The sequence below is a fragment of the Magallana gigas genome, chromosome 10, assembly GCF_963853765.1.
Source record: "Magallana gigas chromosome 10, xbMagGiga1.1, whole genome shotgun sequence".
NCBI classification, from domain to species: domain Eukaryota; kingdom Metazoa; phylum Mollusca; class Bivalvia; order Ostreida; family Ostreidae; genus Magallana; species Magallana gigas.
The window spans coordinates 13911396-13934336 of NC_088862.1; the positions used below are offsets into that span (position 1 = coordinate 13911396).

Below are 22941 nucleotides of genomic sequence, written 5' to 3' on the forward strand. Positions count from 1 at the left end.
AGTGAAGTACCTTAAATCCGTAAGTTCTTTTATATAAACACAACCAGGGCGTTCTGTTTTCATCGCGTCGTCACGATGAACTCCTTGAGAGTTAACGCGATTTGCAGTTTTATAAACTACACAAAGCAAATTGAAAGTTGGAAGGGGGATAAACTTACCGAAAATCTTGACAAACAAGGAAAAAGGTCTTTGGTTACGGTTATGTATAACTTTGCAAAAAAGGGTGTCTATGTGACGCAGTTATGTGTTTTCCTTTATATTTGTAATTTAAATCTTTGACAAAATCTATATTATATCAATTTTTTGTAGTAGTTGAAAATACTATAGCAAATCTTCGAAAATAGGTCACTGAAGCGTTGAAGCAAGGGGCTGTGTCAAAAAAAGCTCGGACCGGAAGTATTTGATAAAGCATCACCTGTTCGATATAGCAAAGGTATATCACACGGGTAGTATACACCACACGTATAGGATAAAAATAAATATACATAATACTCTCATGCACATAAATGTAAACATAACTGCAATTTGTTGAACTACTTCAGATTTATTCTTTGATTTCTATAGTCTACGAGGTGTTCATAATTCCACTCATCGTACCACCGACAGCTTCCTTTCTCGTACTCGTCACAATTAACCCGAGGTGTTCCGGAAGCTCGCACAGGGAGTTCCGGTTCAGGTGGCCGCTTACCCAGAGAATAAAAGTTTTTGTAGTAGTACCTGCATATACAGGAAAGTAATACCCATGATAATATAATCATACATACGTATATCGTCTCTATTGTTTTTAAAAATGACAATATATCTGATATTGAAGAAAAAAATAAGAAGGCTGAATGGTTTAGCCATTTTTATACTATATTCAAAACCCTGCAAATGTGTTCGGAATGTTTTCTTTATCGTTGCTAAGTATATAATAAATCCAGAGTCGCTTGAATGAAAGTTAACGAGACTTCCCGAGATTTGGTCAGGTCCTGTAAAATTTCCAGGGGAAATATAAGTGTTTGGATAATATTATCAAAATACGAAAGATATGGTCGGTTTTTTTAATATCATATCCTACTTTGATTTATGTTAAAACATAAAAATCTTTTAATATATATGTCTTACTTCTTCATCTCGCGGCTATTTAAACTAAACGATGATATTCAGAACAGAGTTATCGTTCGTGTTTAACCAATCTACACGTAGTTGAAAATATAAACATTGGGTTGCTTAATAAAATCATAGCCATGTTTAATGCTTTTGGTGTGCAAGACCATGCTTTTTTTAAAAAAAGACTGGGTGTACATAATGTCTGTTTTGTATAAAAACTTAGTATGTCGAGCCATTTTCAAGGAACATTCTGCATATAATAGTATAGTCTGTTTTACAATTGATGCTATTACTAGGTAAGGCGTGGATCGAAAATTAATCCTCAGGGGGGTCGCTACTTAGCATGTTTATTGTTACAACAGCAGGAACACCTATTTATTCTATTGTCACATTTATTTCTAGAACTCATTTTATCAATGAAATAATGAAGATGAAGGTAAAAATCAACAAACCTCTAGATTTTATATCTAACTACAAGTATACGAAGCCTCTAGGAAATAGACTAAAAACACGAGGCACGAATTTTACTGCGAAACTGAAAAAGTCAAATAAACCACGATGTCTTAATTGACATTAACATTTGCAGGGCTGTTCATTTCCTTAGGAAAGAGAGCTTTTTATCAAGTAAATAGTATAATAATAATTTTAGAGCTAAAACATTTGGAAAAGTTCTTTACTAAAATAGTTAATAGGTAAAAATAATCATATCTAAATATTTAAGATAGATTTGAAAAGTAATTTGTTGATCACTCAACATCCTTTATCAGAATTCATTTTTCCCGTTGTTTCATTCAGGATATCTAAGCTCTTTCTGAAATAAGAGTCTCAAATCGCAAATAAATCAATGAAGACAATTTTTCATAAGTGTATCTTACCATCTTTGGAGGATGTATTTGTGACCTTTGTTGACCTTTGCGGCGTTGTGAACAGAAAGCGCCTCACACTTCCCGTCTTCATTCATGTTATTCCAGACTAACGCTCGTCCTTTACGGGGTTTTACCCAAATACCCAATTCTAAATTCAAGAAAAAAATACCACATTTTTGTTTGAAGTTTATAATCATGATTAAGACAATAATTATTATTATAAATGCAACCTTGATTGAACAAATATAAGTGTCATATTTTGGATAAGTTGTTCAAGCGGTAAAAAACGGGTCGTAAAATTAAAGATCTATTGAAAATAATATGTTCTTGCATGCGCACAAACTTGAACAAAAATGGAATCAAGCATAAAAAAGCCTGATTTTTTAAATTTTATAAGCATCCAGTTATTGTCAACTACTAAATTCCAACTCAGGATTTTACTTAAAGTTAATCACAATTACAATTTCCACAAACTGTCAAATTAAGTGTTAATGCCTTTTTGAATAATTATTAATTTTATCTATATATAAAAGTAATTATCCTTGTCTTTCCATACCTTCCTTTTCAACAATTAATTCGGCATGCTTTTAGTTTACCTGGAAATTTCGTCTCTCCACCATCTTCCACATCTTGAAGATAAACCAAAATGGTCGCCATTCTATCCCTTTCGTCGGTGTTATCCTCTATACAGTCTGTGTGTGTCTTATAACCTGCCAAAATAAAATGTCGAAAGGTATTTCAAAACATTTGAAGATCAAACCATTTCTGACCAATTAGCTCATGTACCTTTGTCAAAAAGCTAGTACGACTCTGTTTGGTATAAGTTTCATTTAATTGGGGGGAGGGGGTTGGTGGTCAACAAACTAATCATCAGATCTGTCTTATTTAATAAACTTTAAAACATGATATGTTTGGCTGCACACTAGCATTAATAAAAGACAAATTAAAACAAGTTAGCTTCACAGAACAGAGCTCTTCGTGTAAAGGAGGTAAAAATAGCCTCAAAATGGCCTCGACCATCTAGCCATCAAAGAGTAAAACTTGGCATACCAAGTACAACTATGGTAGTTATAATACTGCAAAACACAAGTTATCAAATAAAATTTCGAGTTTCAAAATCTAAATCAATCACAAAAGCTAATAAGAACACTAATTACAGGCATTTTACCTATTCCTTGAGGATACGATGTTATTTGGAATTTCCCGCCGTTTTCTGGTTGCAGTTGGGTCGCTTCTTTGACTCGAAATTCCATTATCTTGGAGAATTTGCTCTCCCCCGGATAGAACGCCGTACTATAGCTCCAGTTGCTCTTCAACCAGTCAGACAGCTGTCTAGAAAACGTTTCGTTGACGCAAAAGGTACCTGAAAATAAATGTTCGAATTAATGCGTTTGTTAAAGCTATACACGCTATAATTTGCGTCAATTTTGAATAAAGGGGAAAATGTATGTGTTTGATTACTAATAAAAGTTACCTTTATTCTGTTAATTATAATGCTCAATTCGATCACGTAACAAATATATCAAATATTAAACAATAAAAAATGTTTATTTTCCTGCCAGGAAAGTCACCCCTGCGAATGTGTTCGGAAGGCTTTCTTTATCGGTGTTATTGTACCGTAAAATCAGAGGCGTTCGAATGTGAGTTCACGAGACTTCAACGATATTTTCTTAGTTCCTGTCATTTTTCGAGAGGAAGTGGGTGCAGGTTGGATTAAATTATCAAAAAGTGTGAGTATTTTGCAGTTTTAATGCTATCTATTAGTTTTATCTTTGTAACCGAGTTCAAATACATCTATAGGCTTTTAAAGTGAGAAGTATTTTCGTGTATTTGCATTTAACTAAAAATACACAAAAGAGTTATCGTTCTTGATTAACCACGCCTCCACGTGGTGTTGTGAAATTAGAAAAATACACCTTTTACATATATACGCCACCTAAGTGATCGTATTACAGTAAAAAAAAATAATGCATAGCTCTGGGAAATTTATTAAGCTGTATATTACAACCAAAATGTGTGGTCTTCAGCAGAGAAAATTATAGCCGATTTCTGAAAAGCGGAAGTGAAGGTGCGGATCCAATTATTTTTTTAAAGATTGTTGGTGTATCAATCAGATACTTTGAAAAATAAAGTGAAATTGGTAATTTAAAAAATGTAAAACTCACTCTAATAACAAATACAATCAAACTCTCTCTCTCTCTATCTCTCTCTCTCTCTCTCTCTCTCTCTCTCTCTCTCTCTCTCTCTCAAATCGTGTAACAATATTTACACTACAAAGTTTAATTAAATAAAGACATGTGTCGATGATTTCTGTGATCAATCTCAACATGTTTACATAAATATTAAAAACGTTAAATGGAGGTGTAATATTACATAACTATATATATATCTGTTGATCTTTCTGTCATTCCATTAAATTATTAATTGTTTTTAATTATGCATATTGCATGACGTAATATAATAGTACGTCATGCAATATACATAGATATATTCACAGCCACATGTCTTAATTATGGAGTGCTTTGGACACTAAATTTATAGACAGTACTTTATATCTCTAATTAGCTTTGTAAATTGTGCAATGGGGCTTATTGTTTGCAAATATAAATGCAAACTACAATGTTTTTATTATATAAGCCTGCCCCAAGATAATTATATTAAATGTGCAGCACATTTTGGCAATTAAAATTCACTGGAATGAAAAACAAAAAATTTCTTACTGATCGAGATCGATTTATAATGTGGAATTTTGACATCTTTTTTCCATTCGGAAGTTAAGTGAGATACCTCGCATAATTTCCATTGTTATCAAATGGGTCTGTTGCAATTCAAAATTTCTGTAGACATCACAATATTTAGATTTTAACATGTATACTGAAACCTGATAAGTTAGATCAAGGGGGCATTTCAAGAGAGAGATGTTGAAAATTGTTCATACTTTTGAATGAACATTGTTTGAACCCTGAGGTATTGACAAAAATATGAAGTAGTTATTAAGCAAAATGTATAAAATCTAGCTTTGTTACAACTTACATGTATCTTTATTGGAACAGATATTGATGAAATGTAATTTTTTTGTCTCAGATTTACATCAACAAAGAACTACTGTGTATTAATTATATTTGGACCCTCCTACATGCATGTAGCTGTTATAAGGGGTAGAAAAGTATTAATTGTGAGTACTATTAAGAGCTTTTATGACTACTGAATTTTTTTTCAGAAGTACATCTATCACTGTTTTTGAATTTTATTTACACATTTATACACATCATTTAGGACATTATAATGTTTAAAAGGAATTTTTAATGGTTAAACAATATATAAATTGCTCATAAGAGATATCTCAAAATAAAACTTCTTTTTCTGCTTTGTAATGTATTCAACAGTTTGTCACATTTTTACAATGTTTAATTAATTATGATTCTTGTACAGGTAAAAAAGAAATGTAAAAAATCAGAATAAGATTTAAATTTGATCCTCCCTAACTTATGGATATTTCATGATTTTTCAAATGATGTATATACAGGTATTAATGAAAAAATTACAATATGCCTTTCTTTAAATTTCTTACTATATATATTAATTAAATCATTATAGTAATATTAAATTGCAAACAACACTCCTGAAAGGAATAATTTAAATAATTTGGTATCAGACTGTTTGTACTGTCTGTGTTGTAGGGAAGATGTATACCCGGTATTATTGCTTGTATGCAATCTCTCCAATTTCATTGTTTTCAAGAATGGTTTAAATGCTTCCTCAAAACTTCTGAATCATTGATTTTTTGTACGACATCATGAGTCAATATATTTTTTAACCATGCACCATCCAGAATCCTCACAGTAACATAATTAAGTGATATCCTCTATACTGTGTCCCATCTTAAACTTAATGATTATAATCCAATTTAAAATTCATAATTTAAGAAATAATACTTTTTATCATGGTTCAATAGAAAAAAAACCTATTTCCATTTGTAAGTGTGTGTATGTATAGGTTAAAGTGGCATTAGGTTGAAGGGTGGGTGGAAATGAATTTCCAGCAATAACTGATTATGAGGGGGGGGGGGGGGGGGGGGGGGCTGTGACCATGCATGCAAACCTATATTTTGGCATTAACATTTGCATACTCCTGGTTTTTTTATATACATGATATATATAGTATTATATACAAATATGTGTTACAATTGAAGCTCTTGATCATATTGTATAAAGAATCAAAGAATTTGACATTGTTTTCACCTCCACTCTAGTAACAAAAAAATAAAACCTTCACAGTAAGAAACATATACAAGTGCAATATTGCACATATTGTTTGAAATATAAATGCAAAGTACCGTATATTGTTTTCATTAATAAAATCTTTTGTTTTTTCCAGGTTAACGTCTATTTTCCATCTGCTTTTTACATATACTGGTAATCTTGTATATACATAAAGATGCAGAACACTGTGAATTGTGAGTACTCTAAGAGCTATTATGAAAACTGAAATGTAAGCACTCTATTGAATTTCTTTTGTACATCTATTCATGTACATTATGATATAACATATGCTTTGTTTATTTTAATTGATACTGAACAAAGTTGTCATCATGTAATCTATAAGATACTCTAGCTCTGATATATAACAATTAGTTGTCATTAGCATTGAATCCTATCAATTAATTCATTGAACGATGTTCCAGTATGGGTCATTAGAATACATAATGTAATACAAAATGTAATTAGTGATTACATATGTCTCTCTTATTTATTTCATAAGTATGCAAGATTTGTCTCTTGATATAAATGAATCATGTTGCAGAAATGATGCATATAAGCATTCATTCATGAATGATAAAATTTCATTTTCATATGCATATTTAGAATATGCTACATTTACATGGTATTTTATGTCCTTGTTGCTCTGGATGCTATGCTTGACAGTGTTTGATATGGTAAATATATTTTAAGAATGTCAATGAAAAGAAAATTGAGTTTTGATTATAATGAAAACTTGATCAGTGGAAATAAAATAGCAAAGACATCACAGGGAAACCAAACTATTTTAATAGGAGCCTCAAAAGGGTTGCAGGTAAATCTTAGAAATGAATGTTTGACAAAGTCTGCTCAGACTCGATGGGTTTCATCTTCAAAATCCATACAATGTTCACCGTTGCAAGCCACAATATCAGTTCAGACTTCTAATGTTTCAAGGAACATTGGTAGTCAAACTGGAGAGACTGAAACTGGTCATGACAAGAATGTTTCAAAACTGTTAAATATATTCAATACCAAATCATCTTCAAACAAAAAGAAGTTATTAGATACTTTGCTTATTGTATGTGATGCATTTGACAAAGTTCAAGATTCTCAGTGTGAAAAAATTATTGGTATGTTTGCACAAAACATTGTAAAAAATGTTCCATGTATTGGAAGTCCATCTTTTAATTTGCTTTTTGATTTCATAAGGTTTTATAACTTAGAAAATACCTGTGCAATGCGATACTCAGAGTCTACGAAATGTATTTTTAAAGTTGCTAAAGGTCTCTTCGGAGGAGCAACCCTCCGATTTTTGAGCGGATGGAAGCATGAAATGCAGGTACTTAGTTGTACAGCAAAACGTGGGTATTTTAGTCCTGCAGAGTGTCAAGCTTTACTCCCTGTGCCTTCTGAAAGAGTTCTTGACCAGTTTCAACCTCTTCAGTTTGATATCCCAAAGAGACTCAAACCAGGGGTGTACCCTGACTTTATTGACATTGCAGTTAAATCAACGCCATCATCTTCATCATTAGTATTAAAGTTTGATGGCAGAAGGATTCGACCAGGTTTTGAAGATGATGAAGTTGGTGATGTTGATTTGGCTGGATGTGAATCCAGTCTCTCCTTGGTAGAACAAATTAAAAAACATTTTGAAATATTAGATATTATTAAGACCTGCTGTGAAAAAATTACTGATCTGAATGATACCATTTCATTGGTAAATTCAATTAAGACAGTTTTGGAAATAATGAATAGGTCATCATTTATTTTAAAAGAAAAAAGAGCATCAATGCAAAAGTCCCTTACTGAAAAGATGAAATTAGCTGGGAAAGACTGGATTCACTCCAAATACAAGAAAATAATTTCATACTTGACTGCTCTCATACGGAAAAGTAATGAAGTTCTTGAAAAATCTTTGAGTGTACGAGATTCTCTGTCCTCAGTTTTATGCAAGTTACAAAATTCGAACGAATTCTGGACTGATATGCCCTTTGTTCCTTTAGATTCAATTAGGAATTGCTGGTTACTGAATGATAATATAGATCATATATCTACCAATGACATTCATGTACCTGTAAAACAACGTACTGAAAAATGGCATACAATAAGAAATGAGGCATATGTAACAGGCAGTACTTTGTACCAGGCTGCAGGCCTGGATGGCTTGCAAAACAGACTATCATTGTATGATAAGGTGCATTTCTCTATTAAAGAAAAAAGTCCAAATGAACAGGTTTGCAAGGCCATGAAGCATGGCTCAGAAAATGAAATTAATGCTATAGCCACGATATGTACAAAGGTCTTGCCTGTCTATTTTCCACATTTAGATTATGTTGAGGTAGGTATCTTTCGTTTTCCTAAAGCCAAAACATGCCATTGCCATGTTGAGAACAAATGTTCTTATTCTGATTCTCAACATGAATTTTCACTGTTCTCCTTAGATGGAGTTTTCATACCTCATATTGAGTGTTTGAAATGTTTGGATATAAATCAAATTTGTATGTCAACAGAAGTAAAATGTCCATATTTTAAAAAAGAATGTCATATGGAAGTCCCTGTTAGATACATTCCACAAATTCAGGCTAGTATGGCTGTGTCAAATGCACCTATCTCTTTGTTTGTCTCGTACACTTCTGAAACTACATCTGTGTTTGTATGCAAAAAAAATGAAGAGTACTTTGATGATCTAATGCATCACATTCAAGATACATTTATTGAGGGAAGTAGAAAACTAAAGTCTTCCCAGTGTTGTGAAATAAAATCCTCCACAAAATCTATCATAGAAACATGTGAATTTCTAACAGAAGTCAAAAGTATACATGTAACACAATCAACAAATGAAACTGACCAACCTGAATCTATGTACAAAGGTCATGTTGAAGATTTATCTTTTTTTGGTTGTAAATTATTCACAGCTAATGACATCAAAGCACTCTTACTTCAGTGTATTGAAATTCTGAATAATACAAGACAAATTCAAAGAGTTAGAGCCACGGAGAGTGTTACGTATATGCTTTCCAATACAGATCGACTAGCTACAAATGAGAGAGGCTATGGTATTCAAATTGGCTATGTTTTGTCTGGTTCAAGCTTTCCTGAGAGAGATGCAAGAGCAGTGGTAGATAAATTTTACATAGAAACATTGCAGAGAGGTGGTAATGTACCAGCTGTTGCATTTGATGGACAATTTCATAGACTTCTTGCTGTTTCTAATGAAGGAAAACCTCTGACTATTTTTCAGTTGCAAAAACATTGTTGGGAATCTGTTAAGAATATGTCAAAGTCAGAAATTATTACCTATATTGAAAACATTATTAAATCTTTTTCCAAATACACAGCTGTTACAAAATCAACCTCTCCAACTGTGTTTCAAGTAAGTTGTCCAGATCTTGTTTCTTCAAACTTGAAGTGTGACAAATCTGTATTCAGTAGTGCACCAGTATGTGCTGATGCTGATTTTTCACAAAATGAAGAGGAAAATTTAAGTGAAGAATCTGTATTTGATAACAATGTCACTCCTGCTGCAGTAGACTTGATGGATTTATCAGATGAGTTAATTCAACCAGTTGATGATGTTGAGAGTGACAAAGTTGATGAGGTAGTAGAGAATGATCTTAATTCAAATTCAGTTCTTGTCAGCGACATTTCATTGACCACAGATAATGTTTCTTCATTACAAGTTTTTCTACACCAAAATTCTAAACTTCAATCTTTGAGTTGTAAACAATTATGTGAATTATTGCAAAATTCTGACATGCTCTACACAAATGCAACTTTGGCTGACCTCAAAAACATCATCAAATGGTTGAAAACAATTTATCGAGACAAAGAAGTTGTTAAAGACTTAAAACTCTCTGGTAGAAAACATGACATTGTTTCAAAATTGTCCACAATTCTCTGTGCCTCTGAACTGTCCATTGAACCAGAAAAACGACAAAAATTGAAAAATCCAAATTCTCTTTACTGTATATGTTTGAAAAAATTGAAAAAGCAAAAGAAGGCCTTTTTGAATGTGATAGCTGCTCACCATATGATGCATGATATGTATGACCAATGGAAGTCGGATAGTCCTGTGTCTTTTCAAATTGCAGAATTACCCAACAATTTCTGGTGTTCAGTTCCAGAACTGCACGACAAATCAAATGCATTAGTTTTGCATTTTATTGACTACCATCACCTTCATATTAGAATAAGAATGTGTCTGATCAAGGGTAAATTACAGTTTGTTTCATTAGAAGGTTGGAGGCATGTAAGCCAACTCCCTGATTCACCTTTGCCAATTCCTGTCCTTAATGGTGTAGATCCTCAGAGTGAATCTTTTGCAGCTCTCATGTTCTCTCCACCTGTACAAATGCTCTTGAAAAAAGATGGTTTCATTAAAGAGGCACAGTTTTGTCAGCTGGTGCGAGGTTTTATGGAGGCTAATGACATGCCTGGGATTTCTGCAATGGATAGACACAGGCTTAGATTTGATTTAAGAGGCTATTTATTGCAGTGGATAAATGTATTTTCATTTCCACCCCCTGGAGATAATGTAATGGGTATGCCATTTCAATTGTTTGAGGCACTCATTTCTTCTTCTGACTCATATTTGCAGCTTCATTCACTGATTCCATTAGGCTCTTACAATGTAAGAGCCATAAGTACCAATGATAATGAAACATTGCATGGGTTAGAGGAGGCAATGTTGAAACCTTTTGGAGGTGTCCCCAGCGTCAAACAACTAGAAATTGTGAAGTCCAAAACCATTGAAATTTCAGCAATTTTGAATGATCCCACCATGAATTTTCCGATTAGACATGCAAAAAAACCTGTGTATTCTCACGTTAATTACCTCTCTGAAACATTGCATGGACAAGGTTGTCATAATTTATCTCTTCCATTATTTATAGATAAAATAGAAATTAAAGATCATGCTTTTGACAAAAGAGAACGAAAAAGCACCAAAAAAGTTCAAACAATATCTAACTGGTGGGCTCCTCCAAAAGGTGTTCCTGGTATAAGGAAGTTGTACAAAACAAATGAAATGTCTTTTACATTATGTGAAAGAATGGGGTACCCAGAGAATGAATCAAATACTAATTAGGAAGTTGATTTATCTATATGAGTTTAATGTAAATAACACATAATTATATATTTAACATGTATCTATCAAATACATGTACATCCTTGAAGTAACATCGGTTGATGACAAGGACGGTACGTATTTGATTGAAGTTGACCGTCTCCATTTTCCTTTTCAGAACTTGGTTATCTGGTATCTAGAATGGTACATTTTAATTCTTTTCTCTCCTCATATTGTCAATACTGACATATAATAAAGCTTCATAGTATGCTTTGTTCTATGTGTATATATGTGTATTTCTAATTCATGAATGCGTTTTGATATAGATGGTACATTGCTTTCCCCCCTTGTTGGTTTTTAATTCACAAATACAAATCCTTGAAGTAACATCGGTTGATGACAAGGACAGTATTTGATTGCAAGTTGACCGACTTCATTATTTTTCCAGAATTTAACTACATCTAGAATACATTTTATTTCATTTATACTCTTCTCATATTGTCAATACTGACATATAATAAAGCTTCATAGTATATGCTTTGTTGTATGTGTATATATGTGTATTTCTAATTCATGAATGCGTTTCGATATTGGTGGTTCATTGTTTCTTATGTTAATTGTCCCCCTTGTTGGTTTTTAATTCACAAGTAAAAATACACATCCTTGAAGTAACATCGTTTGATGACAAGGACAGTATTTGAGCTTGCATGGAGTACATGTATGTAAAGGTTTTAAATGTTCATAAGTGATGATATTTAAATATTTGTTTCATGCTTATCATAGCCAAACAAAACTGTGTGATGTCTTTGCAACCTGCATTTGTTGCCTCTGATCTAAGTATCAATTATCATTATTCTCGAACATTGGATGCGGTTAAAAGAATATATCGGATACATTATGTACTAATAAATAAATTAATCTGCAAAATATAATAATACATTAAAGGACTTTGGTAATTAAAACATAACTGTACATATCCCAGTCATATTATTAAGCTAATGTTTAATTTAAGGTACTTCACCACACCTAGACTTGTACTTTTTAAGACACTATATCACAAGATGGTGATTCAAATTTTTTTTTTTAAACTTTTCTTATCAATCAATTAGGTTAAATATGGCCATAGCTCAGCGGTTAAAGCCTCCCTGAGGCTTTTGTTCACATTTACTGAATAAAATTTTGGGAAATATATCTTTTTGATCAAAATTAAATTCTTTTTCACCTGTTAGACATACCGGTATATACTTCTTACCCCTCATGATATTTATCATAATCAAGTTATTCTGGTTTGAGAAACGTTTTCAAGGTGTAGTCAGCCACTGTAAACAAAATTTTCTTATACATGTAATAATCGAAAGGTAATAAAAAGAGGTGATATCATTTAGAAAAATTAAGGTTACATTAATTTACTAACAAAAAATTCATTCATGCAATGCTGAATTATTCAAGCAACATTTTATTATTTCAGATGAAAAATTTGTAGGTCCTCTTAGCCCAAAAGTATTAATTATAGGACATAGTTTTGTGTCAAGGATAGACAGATCAGTTCTCGAAAGTTTTTTTCCTAGTCACTGGGAAATTTTCAGTGTTGGAAAGCCGGGAGGAAAAATTACGGATATGCGGGAAATGGCTCCCTATTATATTAATGTATATACCCCCGATTATGTTTTTGTTCAAATTGGGGGTAATGACATTAAAAGAAATACTAATCCCTCATTAATTTTATTTGATTTAATGGAAACCATTTATTATATAAAAAATCTAGGTCCATTTTCAGTTTTTGTTGGTGGAATTTTTCCTAGGAGTAATCCAAGGTTTATAGAATCTAATGATTATTGTAAAATTAAATCTTTTTTAAATAAGCAATTGTACTTTTCATGTGAACATAGTCACAATATTTTTTTTTGCTCAACTAGAAAATTTAAAATGTCTGATTTATGTCATGATGGTGTCCATCTTTCAAAAAAAGGACAGTCAAAATGGTTGAGGGAAGTTTCCTCATGTATAAAAAGACAGTTACCGGTAGTTAAATTTTAGAACAAACCAATTCTACATTCTTTATTGTGTTTTCCAGTGTTTCAATTTTCACATGCCCTTGTCTGAATGTGATTTGTAAAACAAATTTTATTACATTTAATTCAAGGTAGCCGGTGTAACATTGTAATGTTATAATTAGGTGCATGATTAAAATATGTGGACAATATAATAATGGTCAATATACCATGCATTTATATTGATCAATGCACTTCAGATGCTTTAAACTCTAATGGCACAATTTTAATGACAAAGTGTCATTTTACAATATTTATATATGGTCCCGTGTTATTGTTTGGTAGTTTTGAATAAATAACTATATGTACTTTTGACATATTTCAACAAGAGTATTTGCAAAATTATTTAATATATATCTTTTCTTAAAATGATATAAGTCTCTACTCCTCTCTCTCTCAGTCCTCATGGGGTAGAAAATTTCATATATATTTAGTAAACTGAATTGCAAAAAATATTTAAATCGCATTTAAAATCTGGTAGAAGTTATATATTTGTCTTTTCTTACTTGTTTTTTTTTTACAAAAAAAAAATACAAAAACAAGAAGTATTATGAATTAATGAACCATAGGCTCATTGTGTCATATATTCAATTTTTTTTCCTTTATATCAGCTGTTGTTGATCATTCTTCTCTGCTATCTTATATATCACAATTGAAAGCATCTGTTCTGCTTCATGATTCAGAAGTCATTTCACTATTTATATCACGCTTTTGAATTTTTTACCTATAGCTATATACATGTAGTAGCTATAATATATAATACATGTAGTACCTTTAAGTAATAAAATGTATTATTTATATAAGTAAATATTTCCTTGCTTAGCCTTATACATTGACTGTTAATACATTATTTATTTAATAAGTGCAACATCGATATGTTAATTCAATCTGAATATTTATAATTATGTATTTCAGGATAACCCATCTGATGTAACAACACTAACAAGCTGATATGCAGCACATCACTGGAAGCCAACTAAACAGCATTTCAAAACCTTTCACCTTTAGCACAGAGTTAGCCATGCACTTCCCTTAATCCCTCATTTAAAGTCACTTTTTTAAAGATGAAAAATAAAGTTTGTCGTTTTTAGGATTAACTGAAGGTCAGACACAGCTAACATCTTCCCTTTCTCTAATATTTCCTATCTCCAAAATGTGAATATTTCCATTAAGTAATTCCATAATTATATTTTCATGTAATGATACTTTCTTTATTTAGATATAAAGTGTTTGATTGAAAGTATATAATATGACTATTTACAAGCATTCAAATTCATTTTGCTTGCTATTTTAAGGAACATTCTAAATATTCTAGCTCTGACAAGAGCCTGGTAATGTACTCAGAATTTTTTAGAATTACCGTAACCGGTTTTAAATGGATTAATATATCAAGGAAAATTATAAAAAATATAGGAACATCTTGTGTGTCCTTAAAGCTGAATCCATTATACTGAGTATATCAATTTAAACTTGCATTGTTTTGTTTTTAGAATCATATGATTTACAAATCACATGAAACGAAATACATGTACTAAATATAATGTACTATTGTTGAATAATTATTATTTTATATTTGTACAATCAAAATGTGAAGCGTTTGATATGTATTATTCCACATGATTAATTTTTAATTAGATACAGTAGAAAATATGAAATGTCAGTTAATATGGTTATTATCAAGTGTACATTTTTTGGTATACATTAGCTAGACCCACATCCAGATAAAAGATAATCAATTAAGTTATTAGAGTGTATATTTTTGAAACTGTCCAACGATTGCTACATGTACATACTTCAATGACCACAATTAATTTTATGCTGTATTATAAGTATAGCATGTTAACACAAATGCGATTTAACTAGACATGTTGAGTGTAGAGTGTATTATGTACCTCAATGTATAAAAAGATAAATGAATTTTGTTAAACATTGGACACTTACAATCTTTGTTTACTGTGTCTGATATGCTTTGGTTTCAAAAACTATCATTTATGAAGACTCTATTTTCAATTCTACCTTTGCATCATTGGTGAATTATTCTTTTCCATGCTTTTCAATGCATAAAAAGACTGCAATTTTTTTCATCATTACATTAAATATTAGTTAAAATGATGTAGTATACTATTGTTTTGAAGACTTATGATAAATACGAAAATTAATTGTGTGTATATATTTATATGTATATTTCACCATAGCTTTTTAGTTACCGGAATACCCCTCCTTTTTTGGGGGGGGGGGATTAAATGACTAAAGTTTTGCAATGAAATGAACAAATTAATTTTTAACCAAAATCATCTGGTGAAATGCTAATAATCTAATCTTTTCTAAATGCACCTTAACATGTACTAGCTGGTACTAATCAATATCTTAATATATAACTCTATATTGCTATGTCATCAGAATTTTTTCACATCTTTTATATTATGATAGAAAGTTATTTTTGGTGAAAGACTGGAACAAACTATAAACTTTTAAAGGACCTTTGAATTCTCATGTGTATGTAAAATAATTACAATATGCTGTGATATAGTTCATATTAGAAATATATGAAAGTGTGTTAAAATTATTAGAATTACATGTTGCAAACTGTGGTGTATAGTGATGTTATTGTTTTTAGTGAATACTGATGTACAATACAGTTGGAAATATTGTTTTGATTATATGTAAATGTGATGAATCTTCTTATCAATCAATATTATACATGTATATGTAAAAGATTGAAATCTTATTAATTTTACCAGACAAATTGTTAGTATTGTCCATTGTCATTTAGAATTGTACATACAACTACATGTATTAGGTGGTCCAATCATGCTTGGATTAAAAAATAACATTATAAAATTTATTATGATTTATGAAAGAAATATTGTTGTTTTTTTTAATGAGAGAGGGAGGGAGAGAAAGACAGAGGGAAAGAGAGAACAATCAGAAAGATATATAAGAAATGGATACTGTGAAATCATTATATAAATAAATTTTGTGGTGGCTCAATTTTTGTGGAAATGGTGTGTACATCTCATCCATGAATTAACTTTCTCCCTGAATTAATAAATCATATTTCCTTTTAAGTATAAAATAATAAATGAAATTATATTTACGTACCCACAAAGCAATGCACAAAAATTGTCCCCCACTAATTTTAATGATCCAACAGTATCCTTTCATTATAAAGCCGAAGCCTATGCATGCTCTAAGGCCATTCAACTTCGACAAACTCACTTTTGGTTTCGGGGTCACTATCACTTAAGAAATATAAATTGGAAGAGTAAGCATGTCTACTAGTAGGTTTTATTATCCTGGGACAAGAAGATAAAATGAAAACAATAGAACTTGCATGTCATTTTGAATGTGGGGAAATTATGGTAAATTAAGTTTCAGCTAAACTTCTAATCAAAGTTATAATCTTCCAGCTGAGAGCTTTTGTAAATTATGGGGCCACAAAAATTTCTTTACTGCAAAAGGGTTACTTTTTAGGTATGTACTATAAAATTTAATGTTTAATATTCTGGGGGATGAACCCCCCCCATCCGCAAATATTGAATTTTATGACACCATCTATAAGGTCCTTGCAACAAATATGTTTAATCTCAGTGGGGTACATTAAGAGTTGTAAGGTTTCAAAAACGGTTATTAACATGAACTTATATTCATATTTATTACTTAACACCCCCTATCCCAACAAAACGATACTACATGTTTCACCATATATGCAATATTTTTCATTAAATTCAAAAATAATAGTGGATGCAAGGCTATGCCGATTGCGTACTTATGGTCTGAGACGATGACCAAGAATGTACTTCAAACATAGAAATAAACTATAGATTTTTCCCGCCTTTTTTTACTCCGGGTCTGTTATGACCTATGAACTTGTTACGGGTCAACGAAATCCACGTGATATGAATTTAAATGACAATAACATTCGCAGGGGTGAAAGTAATGCCTCCTCGTGAATATCAATCTATCACGTGATATCGACAGCTAAATTTAGCCTATCATACCAAAACTGGTGAAGGGTCAACATCTTCATAATTGTGATAGTTTCACAAAGGAAAGGATATTTTCAGTAAAGCATAAATTTGTCCGATATACGACTACAAACAAAAGAAAAAAATACAAGCCTGTGAGTAGATATGAATACTTCCTTTAAAAAAATGACGTAGACCTGTGTTTTTCCCCTATGTGCTATTTATAGATCCTATAAGTGTTAATGCAGAAGTAAGGGTATCGTGAATGACAAGCGTATTTTACTCATTATACATGTATGTATTTCAATTTAACAACTGTTAAGCATATTAAAAATCAAGTTGGATATTTAATTAGGCAAACAATAACGACCATCTAGTTCTCCGCGGACATGCGCAATCAGGTCGGTTTGCTCTTCCTTCATCAATATTCATGAAAAGGTATATTTTCCTGGCAGGAAAAGAAACAATTAAAAATCTATATCTTTGTAACGAGATGGAATTCACCCTTGTAATTTACAGATTAAGGATAACTTTTATAAGTAGACAAATACATGCGTTTTCACTGTCATTCAAAATTGACGCAAATTATAGCGTGTATAGCTTTAAGCATACTTTAGGCTTTATTTTTTTCTAGCTATAGTTTGATATAAGTTTTTGCGACTAAAATACGCGCTGTACAATCTGTTGAAATAGGAAATGTTCAGGGTAAACAATGTGTTACTGTATATCAAATACTCAATGGAATCGTCGTTATAACTGACATGAAATATCATTCAATACACAGCTAAAAAAATGTGATGTCAACGGGGATTTTTTACTGCAGCAGACCCGGATGATAACGTTGAAAAATTGCGCAAGGTATTCCGAGTGACTTCCGAATTAAGAAAAGATGTAAACATTCCCCATTATAAATCTCCCCAAGAAATCTTTCCGTTTCTGTGAACTCTTCCGAGTGAAAAACGATAATGTGTCAATGAAGATATCTTAAAAAATTCACCTTTCATCGATTTTAAGTGCACTTCTTTCACATGTATATTTTTACTAAAAATCGGCTAAATGTGACGTAAAAAAATCTTGGAACAGACTACGGTATATTAAATAAACATGCCAATTATATACCAACAGAATATGCATATAAAATAAGATTTACATGCAGAAAAATCAAAAAACAACTTAAGGAACTTTATACGTCGGCCACGAATTTCAGGTGTACAATCGGTTGTAACGAAATCGAAGGGTTAATATACCAGATACTTGTGTGACAGTGCCTATTTACGAGCGGTGTTCAGCTTTATGGTATGTACATATATTCACGCAGAAATGAAACAATAAATTAGCATCAACAATCGTTTCACTTAACAAAATAGGTATTCATGAGATTTTTTTATAATAAGCAACAATCAGAAAGATTTCCTTCTAAAATTAAAGTGTAATCTTGAAACTAGGTTCATTTACCAGGTATAAAATCAGCCGGAGTAACCTTGACCTTTTTACGGGCCGTCTTGATGTGTTTCCGGAGCGTCTCTATGGTATCGAAGCAGATGAGCGGGTTAATTTTAGAAGATTCCTTCACGTGACTGTCATGTGCTCTCATCAAACCGTCACATTCCTGCTCTGACAGGAATTCGTCATATAAGAAAACTCTGCAAAATTAGGAAGAGGAATAGATCATTTTAGGGGGGGGGGGGGCGTTAATCATTTAATTTAGGATCTCTCATTACATTTTACTACATAATAAGGATTCGAACCCTAGTCAACACGCAAACTCCCGTCCATCCCTGGAAAATCTAAGCTTATTGAATGCACATAGTTAAGTTACCGAATATAGACCTCAGGACATCCCCCTTCAACCCCCAAACCTTTCTCTGAAAAAAAAATCTACTTTGGATTTTCCCGGTAAAATTTCTATATCAGTGCATCATGTGGAGTAGTCAATATGTTGGCAAGGAATAAAACAACCATTGATTCTTCTCCATTGAATAACCATGATCGTGATAAATATGACTTTATTTAGCAACACGTATTTTATGAAGATATCAAATTTTATTTTTAAGAAAATCAAAACTTTAAATTGGAATGGTTATGTAGAATTTCAAATTATTATCGCGTCACATCCGGTTTACAACCATTTGAGCTGTTTCCTACCTGACACTACTGTTGTTTGGTTTCTGTGGCAACAGTTCCACAGGCGGAAGTCGCCTACCGTCCACAAAGATCTTTTTGGGGGACATCTTCTTCAAGTACGTAGCCTTGAATTCCTCCACCTCCTTCTCTATCTCTTTCACATTCCCGGATGATAGAGTCGTTGTCTTTTGTTTGTTGTTCTTCTGCGATTTGCCGCCATTTTGATTCTGACTCTTTGACAATCTAGATTTCTGTGTTTGATCGGTCTTGGACGGCTGGAGTGGTTTCTTCTCCGTTGGAGTCTCTGTCTCTGACTTTTCAGACAATTTCACCGGAATTTCTTGTTTTACAGACGGTTTTCTCTGTTGTTCTTTACTGGACACTGTTCCATCTTCTGTGTCGTCGATGTCGGAATCTAACTCCACGAAAGTGTCCCCGTTGTCTCTCTGAACGACTGTTCTACCATCTACACGTTCTGAACTCTTAGCTACACTATAACTCATATACAACCCATACACGAGGAATCCAACCAGAATAATGGCAAATGAGGTCCGAAAAATCACCAGTTCTAGGCTGACTCTATTTTTAGAATCTTTTTCACTTTGTACAGAACTGTGTTTCTCTTTGTCGTTTCCGGTTTGTTGCAGATTCGGTTTCCGGTGACGGGATCTATTCTGCTGTTTCATTGCGATTGTCTTAATAACCTAAAACATGGTTAAACAAATTTACATTAACCAAAGCTTCAATTACAATATGTCATTTGTAATTCTTGATTTAAATAAATATATCTACAGGTACTTAGATCTTTATATATATAGACACCACAATGTGTTGTTACACAAAAACAAGACAGTTGTCATATTCGCTACCCAATGGGTTTTCTATCCACTTCGCTTCATAAATGGGGAGCGGAGTGTATGAAAAATCTAGCGATGAAAACTATAGATAAATCAAGACAGATTGATAAATATTTACAGTTCAAATAAACTTTATCAACTCAAAGATTAATATACTGTCCCATCTTTCTGTTGATGTCTTACGCAGCATGGGGAATGCTGTAAGAGTTTTAAATGCCCCAGTTTCCGGATCTACACGAAGTGGATTCATTCATGCATAATTACGTATACAGTGTTTGTACGTTCATCCATTTAACTGTGACAAATAAGTATGTTTAATACAGGGATAACAAATACATAACAAAGGCTTCATAATTGTGTCGTATTAATTGTGAATGTACATGCATGATGATGATGATGAGAGAGAGAGAGAGAGAGAGAGAGAGAGAGAGAGAAATGCATGTATCTACAATATCCTATTGTAAATCTTCCAAGTTTCTAAACTACAGTCATTGCTATGGCGTGCTGTACCACTGTACTGAAGATACCTAAAGTAGGCTTGTATAATTATGTTTTTGAGAAGTTAAAATACTACAGCAATATAACATGTGACATTGCGTTATACTTACACACGAGACAAGATCCCGGTCCAAGTTTATGCTGTATGGCGGTCCGTTCTTGTCACTTTCACGGTTGAGACTACACGCACCTATCTACACCTATCTATCTACTGTGTACACAGTACATTTTTATCAGCACCTCTCGATCCAATCTAATGTAAAGCGAATTAGTAAACTGCTTTAGGTACAAGCTTGTACACGCGTTTTGACTTCATTTCATTATTTGTTTTCAAAAGTTTTTCTAATCACTAATTATTTTCGAAGGAAGTCGATTCATTGATCGACGAGCGGGGTTTTAAATATAGATTACCGCAGCATGTCCTTGTGAATATTCTATATGGTCTAAAGGAGAAGTATATATATATCTATTTGCCTTAAGACACTTTGAAACAATGCGTTTAAAGGTGATACTCGAGAGTGGGCATATATCTGATAAAGGAGTTGTTTACATTCGGAGTCGGAGATGTCCCGAATAATAGTGTGAGAGTATAATAATAATATGATAAGATAGTAGGAGTAATAATGTATATGCATGTTCTATGAATGTAATGTACGCTAGAAAATTATAAAACATGTACCTGTATGCGCGCGGTAGAGAGAGAGAGAGAGAGAGAGAGAGAGAGAGAGAGAGAGAGAGAGAGAGAGAGAGAGAGAGAGAGAGAGAGAGAGAGAGAGAGAGAGATTTTCCGATAGGCAGACTGATGGACTTGTCTATTGATGTTTGTTATATTTATTAATTTTTTTACTAAATAGTTATATAATATTAATTTTTATATTTTTCTAAAAATCATGGTTATTATTGGTCATAAAGTTTAACAATAAATACATATTTATTGCATTGTCCGGACCACCTTTTCCGAGGTCCCCCTATAGATCCATGCATGTGCTATGTCATGTAAAATGAGTGTTACTTCAGGCTTGATAATGCGTTGATCTTTAATTTTGATTCAGATTTTACGGTAATTATACAGATTACTACTGCCTTTTTTTTAATTATTATTCAAACAGATCGCATTAAAAAAAACAATATCTGTTTGGGGTTTTTTGGCTTTTGTTACCGTTCTTTTTTTTCTTTTCTTTTTTCTTTTTTTTTAAATTTTTAATTCAATAAAAATAAAATCAATGTATGATTTTTATTTTTATTTAATAAAATATTTAAAATATATTTGGATAAACTTTGTTGTATATCAACAGCAAATAAAATAAATCATAAATCACTCTTTGTTTCCGACTGTATTTTTATTTCATTAAGAAATGAAGATAATAATTTTTCTATTGATCGACGTATCAAAGAAAAAATTGACCGGAAAACTTCATCAATGCGCGTAGCGCATTGATGAAAAAGTTTTCCGGTCAATTTTTTCTTTGATACGTCGATCAATAGAAAAATTATTATCTTCATTTCTTATCATTTAATAAAACATTTTCAAATAAAAAAATGTGAAGTGTCATTGATCAAACATGTAAATAATGTAAATGAAGCGGCGCGTATGAATACAAAACAACAACAGCAACAGTATTCAAAATGGATGCGCCTTCAGCTGATGCAGAGCTATTGAGCTGAATTTAATGGATTAAACACAAATAGTGAGTTAAAATCTGAACTGGCTGAATTGAAAACGAAAGGAAAATACATGCGATAGCTTGTGATATTATTCCCTGTGCAGAAAAACTCGTATTAAAACTAGTTTTCATGTGAGATCGCTGGAAAATGCAACTGGACATAACCATCCAAGGAAAGGCGATCGTGTACGAAAATAGCCGATATGTCGACAAAGAATAGTATGTATAGGCGACTTTTGTAAACGTTGTGGTAACTAGATAGCCAGTGATGTACTTAAATGGCATATCTGCCGCTTGGAATGCGCCGAAGGAGTTGATGCATTACTCATAGCTTTTCTTTACGACTCTATTTCTGATGACCGATCATGTACGTGTGTAAATTTGAAACTTATGATTATCGTTACCAAATTTGAACAGCAGTGCAGTGTTACCGTGAAAGTTTATAGGCCTATATGTTCGTTATAATATTCCTGGAAAAGGAACAGCCAGCCTCGCTGTAAATGTTGATTGATCTC

General features: G+C 32.2%; 1 protein-coding gene and 1 long non-coding RNA gene across 2 annotated transcripts; one reads left to right on the forward strand and one right to left on the reverse strand.

Moving 5' to 3' along the window:
- Nucleotides 1–524: 524 nt before the first annotated feature.
- Nucleotides 525–21080, reverse strand: LOC105333549 (prolyl 4-hydroxylase subunit alpha-1). Its single transcript, XM_034454782.2, has 7 exons — nucleotides 20873–21080; nucleotides 19429–20111; nucleotides 18739–18926; nucleotides 3127–3321; nucleotides 2555–2668; nucleotides 1968–2106; nucleotides 525–717 (listed from the first exon to the last, which is right to left on the reverse strand). Exons 2-7 carry the CDS (start codon nucleotides 20091–20093, stop codon nucleotides 534–536), a joined length of 1485 nt encoding a protein of 494 aa, XP_034310673.2. The 5' UTR covers nucleotides 20094–20111; nucleotides 20873–21080; the 3' UTR covers nucleotides 525–533.
- Nucleotides 3531–16167, forward strand: LOC117685983 (uncharacterized). The gene is made up of 4 exons (XR_010710262.1): nucleotides 3531–3688; nucleotides 5043–5133; nucleotides 6336–6414; nucleotides 14231–16167. It is a non-coding gene; the product is annotated as an uncharacterized lncRNA (long non-coding RNA).
- Nucleotides 21081–22941: the final 1861 nt, after the last annotated feature.